This window comes from Anoplophora glabripennis, unplaced genomic scaffold (assembly GCF_000390285.2).
Source record: "Anoplophora glabripennis isolate ALB-LARVAE unplaced genomic scaffold, Agla_2.0 scaffold129, whole genome shotgun sequence".
NCBI lineage: Eukaryota > Metazoa > Arthropoda > Insecta > Coleoptera > Cerambycidae > Anoplophora > Anoplophora glabripennis.
This window is the reverse complement of record NW_019416294.1, coordinates 392,926-399,130: the sequence shown is the minus strand read 5'-3', so window position 1 is coordinate 399,130 and position 6,205 is coordinate 392,926. Positions and strand designations below refer to the sequence as shown.

Below are 6,205 nucleotides of genomic sequence, written 5' to 3'. Positions count from 1 at the left end.
TGTTGGTGGACGGAAACGAATTCCGATACACTTTGATATACAGTGTGGAACAGCCAAATGGAATATATTCAGTATCTCAATCGACGTGTCTCGGTATTTTTTATAAATAATTGAAACACTGAATTTATCCCATTTGGCTGTTCCACACTGTATATGGTGGGTACGGTACAAAGAAGGTTTACCAATATTACAGGAAATATATATATGATAAATGTATACTTCTCTTCCTTCTTATTGGCTGCATAACAACATTTTTTAAACATCCAGTAACAAGAAAGTACACTATAAATTTGAGCTCAAAGGTTGCATTTATACTCGCTTTAGATTTTGGACAGAAACTAGTCAAAAAACTTTAAAAAATGTGACAACATCGCTTTGAAGGTATAATCTTTCCGAAGTCAGTTGAACATGTATAAAAACGCCAAGCACGAATTCACGAATTTATTGGTAAACAGTATAAATTTCAAAAATGTCACCTTTCCACTCATAATTGTAGTGATACAACAGCGGTACCGTTCTGACACATATTATATAAATATTAGTGTTTGTAAGTAACAAATCAGTAAAAACAATGCAAAACTAGTACGATGCCACTTTGCCACACAATTATTTACATATTCCAATAACATAACCACATTATTGATCTGAAGCTGGAAATCTGTTGGGTTGGTACTTCTGAATTTCACGAAGAAATTGACGAAAATTAGAGCATGTTCTAATTCATCAAGAACTTGATGAATAAATTGATGAAGTTATTTGACAGCAGATTTGGTGCATTACACTTGTCCAATTTCTTGATGAAGCGACTTCATGAATTAATTCATCAACAAATTGTCAATGTAAAACAGCTATATGTATATTATATGATGTTCAGTTGGCCAACAACATATTTTTTCTTTATATAAATTATAAACTGTTCGCCGAATTACGTCTCTCGTCACGTCATCGATATTTTTAAATTTTTGTTTTCGCTTCCTCTTTACGCAATGATCTATAACATCTTGTTTAATAACACGAAAAATTGTGGACACTGAAACTTTAGTTAATATGTGAATTCTATTTATAATTTCATTAGCTGATTTTTCATTTTCTTCATTTTTTAAACAATCGTAAATATTTAAAATGAGACGCCAGTGGCGGCTCGCCAGGTGACGTATTTTTTATAAAATCTAAATGAAAATCCTTCTCGCGAACGTTAGATATTCGGTAATATTGCAAATGCAACTAAAAATTCCCAGATTCATTTAAAGCCGTTTGACCTTGAAAATTTGAAAATTTTCGCCTGCGGCACTTTTTTCCTTTTTAGTCAATTAATGAATATACTTCACCCATTTTCAATGTCACGAGCCGTCACTGTGAGACGCTGACATTGAACTTGTAAATCTTTATTTTTAAATTCTAAATATCACTATATCATCAACATTAATTCTACTAATTCAATATTGTCTGGCGGTATTTCGTTTGTTCCGTTTCAAAAGGTCTTCAAAATGCCATATTGTAATAATATTAGTAAACAAAATATTCCTCTTATTTCTCTTTTTCTCAGTTGTAATATGAATGATTAATAGATGGTGCCTAAAATAAATTAAAATTACCAGAATCACACCAAATTTCGCATTGCTGCACTACACTGCTAGACAATTTATCAACAACTGAAATTTATGGCGGTCGCCCAGTGCGGCTGTGTTTGTGCACCGTTTGCCCACGGCGCGCGCATTCTTCAACTGGGCGTATACATTTCTACCACCACGTTTAGTTCGACCAGACCTGTATACTGGTATCGCCAAATAATTTTGAGAGATGCTCCGGGGGCGCTTCAAAATTCACGAATCTTTTCAATTTCTGCACTGAAGTCACATGCGAAGCCAAAAACCTGTTACCTCAAGCCAGTCCTATAAACCACTAAACAATGCTTCCCACTTCCATAAACTAAATTTTCACCGATGTTTTGATTCCAACCGCTGGCGCTGGAGTTGTTCGCAAAGCAAAGTTGCCAATTCTTGGGAAATTTGCAAACTTCCAGGGAAATATAGAAACTCATACGAAATCTTAAGAAATTTCAGATGCTCTGACTAACAATTAAGTTTTTTTTTAAACTTCGAAATAATAAATTTAGTAGTATTATTTTTTTGATATTATTTTAGTGTTAATTTTTTTGTCAAAAATCATACACTATGTTCCATTTATAATTTTATGTCTATACTTAACAAAAAATACACGTACATTTCATAGAATGCATTGATTTAAAATATGTTTTAGTCCAAAATAAGTTTTTATTTATTTTTAGTTGTAGTGCTGTTATGTATGAGTATCATATCATTTTTTCTTAAAATTAGTTGGCAACGCCGCGACGAAGTCAAAAGTTTCTTCGTAGATACACACCAAGCCAAACTAACAACGTTCACAGAGGCTGATGCTGTCGGGAAAGTGACCGCTGAAGATTCGCCCAAATGCATGTTTCGAATTTTCTGGGAAAACAGCCTGAAATCCAAAAATGCCACTCTGCAACCGTCAAGCACTAGTCAATGGTGTGAGCAATGCAACAGCGTCCAAAAATCGAAAATCGTTGACAATTTGGCGTAGTCGTCAGTAGGCGCGATGGAACGTCAACCTTGGTTATAAATCGCTCGGGTACAAGGCTTGCGACTAAACCACATTGTAGCGTCCCAAATCGCTATAGAGAAGAAATTATCGCTCCTTTTGTTAACCAGCTGGAAGAAAACGAAATTACAAACTTTTACTTTCAACAAGATGGCGCAAGGGCACATACGGCAGGCGAGACGATGAATAGGTTGAGGGAAGTTTTCCAAAATCAACTAATAAGTCTCAATGCTGAACATGAATTTCCACCGAGGTCATGTGATATTACGCCGTGTGATTTCTTTTTGTGGCCTTACCTTAAAAACACTATTTTTGAACTGCCTATTCCTGATTTAAACCATCTGCAGGCTCGACTTATAGACAAGATTCGTGAAATTAACAATACCCCGAGCATCTTAGAAAATGTCTTTAATTCTTTGAGGAACAGGTGAGAAAAGTGCTTGGAACAAGGAGGGGGTCACTTTCAGCAGCTCCTTTAATTGTTTGTTATTGTTATCACAATTATTCTTTAAAATAAAGTTATATAGTCATTAGCGTTATTGAAACTGACAGCTGCTATACAGCTCGTTGAGAAATGAGGTTAAGTTGGTCGCTATAAGCTACTCCCTACGTCCAATGTGTCAGAGCCAACTTCGACCACGTTTTTATTTGAACGCTCGTTATAAACAATGAAAAGGACGCATGCTACAAAAAGCGAAATAGTCCTGGCAAAAGTAAAGTATGTGGTGAAATACACTTATAGTGAAAAAATTAGACGAGAGTCCCAGTAAAAAGCGCAACGGAACGGGTCTGACTCTGTAAACACCAAGTTTAGTTAGTTATAAATAAAAGGGGAGATACCTAGGGATTATGAAATTTATTATGATAAATGTCATTTATACAATTTTGTGAAAGTATTTAAAAAAGCAAGACAGCTGTTAATCTTTTTAATCCTTAATTAAGAAGAAAAACTGTGAAAATATCTTAAGCTAGGTATATCATGATCAGTTAGGGACTTTTGGTGTCATGACGTGGAGATAGTAATAAGATAAATCTAGAATAGCACTCATCTACTAACTTTACTGGCTTTTTGAATTTCCGTCAGTTACTTATAAATTAATAATCTCAAGTCTACCAAATCCCCTATAATATTATTAAATTATAAATACATACAGTTAAACAAAAAAATACAAAAATATATGTACTTCAGTAATTAAGACCTAATCTAAAAATGCTTAATTTAAGAATTTATTATAAAAAATTAAGATTTCAAATGCATTTACTTCCTTTAAAATATCCTTAGACTGCAAGCCTTACAGTCGGTGGCAATAATATCCAGTTCCGGCGTGACGTAGATTCCGGATATCCATTTGAAGCCTTTCCCGCTTCCGAAGATCTTCACGAGGGTGCCATCCGGCTGGAACACTTGAATCCTAGCGTTGCCCCCGTCCCCAACAAATATAAACCCTAGACAGTCCACGGCGACCACCTCGGCAGACCTAAACTGCCCCCTGTTCCTCCCCAAGGAACCGAACTGGTGCAGAATTGTACCCTCCATGTTGAAAATCTTGATTTTATGATTCCCCGTGTCTGCTACAATAACATTAGCACCGTACACCGCCACCCCGGTAGGCACATGTAGCTTTGTGCCCCTTCTGCCGATGATAGATATAAGAGCCCCGGTTTCCGAATTCACTACTAACACCCTGTCGTTGCCAGTGTCGCAGATGATGAGCTCTTCGTTTGGGCCCATCGCTATGCCTTCGGGACAACTCAGTTGCTCGTTGCAAGCGCTCCGCAGGTACTGCCCGTCGCTGGAGAAGACGTGGACGCAGTGCTTCCATTTATCCGAGACGTAGATCTCTTTCCTGGACTTGGAGAACGCCAACGCGCTGGGGCAGATCATCTCGGGATGACTTATACGTTCTACGAGCTTGAATCTAGACCTGTCTAGTACCAGAACGTTGTGGCTGTCCATGGCAGCGATCAGCAGTCTGGAGGTGTCCCAGGGGGGGATTCCCACCCCTCCAGGTCTGGGACATTTGGTCCACAGGAGTTTTGGAACGAAGGATCTGGATCTGTAATGTTTTACCATAGCGTCGACGCTCTCGAAAGGGTTCTCTGATTTCGCGGGGAGGACGGAGGTACTTTCTTCTGTATCGTTGTAGATTCCCTCGGTGTCTTGTTCCAGTCTGAAGGTTTCCGGGTCGAATATCAGTCTGGCTTCGCCGTAGTGGTAGACTTCGTTCAGAATTTTCGCTGTTTCGCGGTGGAGGTTCATGTAGGTCGTGATCTGAAAATCGTAAAGGAAATATTATTCGTTTCATCTTATGGATATAGGTACTAACAATATCTAAAACCGATCAAATGACTTTAAGAAAAAAAAATGAATGAAATACGGATATCCATAGAAGATATTGTACTATAAGGGAAGTAAAACTATAAGATCCAATCATTAAAACTATACCTATAATTTAATAAATGAATACGTATATGTATATTCCTACCTTGTTGCTATTACGACCCTGCTTTATATTATACTGGATTTTGTCCTTCAAATCCAAAATCCTGCTGTCGATGTTCATGTATCTGGTCGAGCCGTCTTCCTTAATTGAAGCAACTTCCTTAAGGACGACCTTCTCCATCTTTTGGATGTAGGCAATCTTCTGCTCAACTGACTCTTTGACAGTGTCGTTCAATTGATCGCAACGGGTGGCAAAGTTCTCAGCTTTGTGCTTCAATCTGCTCTCAGATTCGTCGATTTGCCTAACCAGCATCACCAAGTTGGTGTCCAGCTCAGATATATGGTCGTTCCAACATACTTCGCAGAATATCTTCAACGAAACTCAATATAGTGTGTGAACAAGAATAAGTCGTACAATAAATTGACATTTACCTGCATGCAGTGCTGACATACGTGCTCCTGCTGCTCGGACACAGTCTTGCAATTGACACATCTGTAGTCAACGACCTTCGGGGATATGGGGGAGTTGCCCCCGTCCATCAGTTTCAACAGCGAGTCGATGTAGAGGTTCTTGGGTAGCTCTTCCAGGGAATCGAAGCCTTTCTCTAGGGCGACCTCCTTCTGACACATCGGACACTGGAAGCTTTTCACGTTTTCCGACAGGTTGACCTTCATTTGCTCGACGGATGTATTGTCGGACCTGATTTTCAGATTTTTGGCTATTATGTGCGTCTGCAGGCACGTCAGGCAGAACGTGTGTTGGCAGTGAAGCATCCGGGGGTCCGACAACCTTTCCAGACATATACCGCATTGAACTAGCTCGTCCAGGGCGTCCAAAGAGTCATCCCTTATGAGAAACGATAAATAAAGAATGATAAAGAATTAAAACTATAGATTTTATCGTTTTATTGTTAATTGTTGTAATAACACGAAGAAACACTTAGTTTGTTTCGCTAATTTCTTATATTATCAAAACATAGTGTTCGTTAAATCGATTTTTCTCGAAAACGGATCGAGATACCGAAATGAAACAAGGGTACATAATTAATGGAAAAATGATAGCTCTTTCAGGTTTTGAATCAAGTTTCATGTTAAATATACAGGGTAAAAAGTTATTAACTAAATTTTCGGTAAAATTGGTCGTAAGTGGCGCCCTCTATG

General features: G+C 38.1%; 1 protein-coding gene across 1 annotated transcript in view; it reads right to left on the bottom strand.

Annotated features, from left to right (window-relative positions):
* Positions 1-3,438: 3,438 nt before the first annotated feature.
* Positions 3,439-6,205, bottom strand: part of LOC108905082 (tripartite motif-containing protein 2) — a 6,966-nt gene continuing 4,199 nt past the window's right edge. Inside the window, exons 2-4 of the mRNA XM_018707856.2 lie at positions 5,477-5,891; positions 5,088-5,414; positions 3,439-4,873 (exon numbers count right to left, since the gene is read on the bottom strand). Of these exons, the coding sequence (XP_018563372.1) occupies positions 3,869-4,873; positions 5,088-5,414; positions 5,477-5,891 (1,747 nt within the window). The 3' untranslated portion in view covers positions 3,439-3,868. The remainder of the gene's footprint in view (positions 4,874-5,087; positions 5,415-5,476; positions 5,892-6,205) is intronic.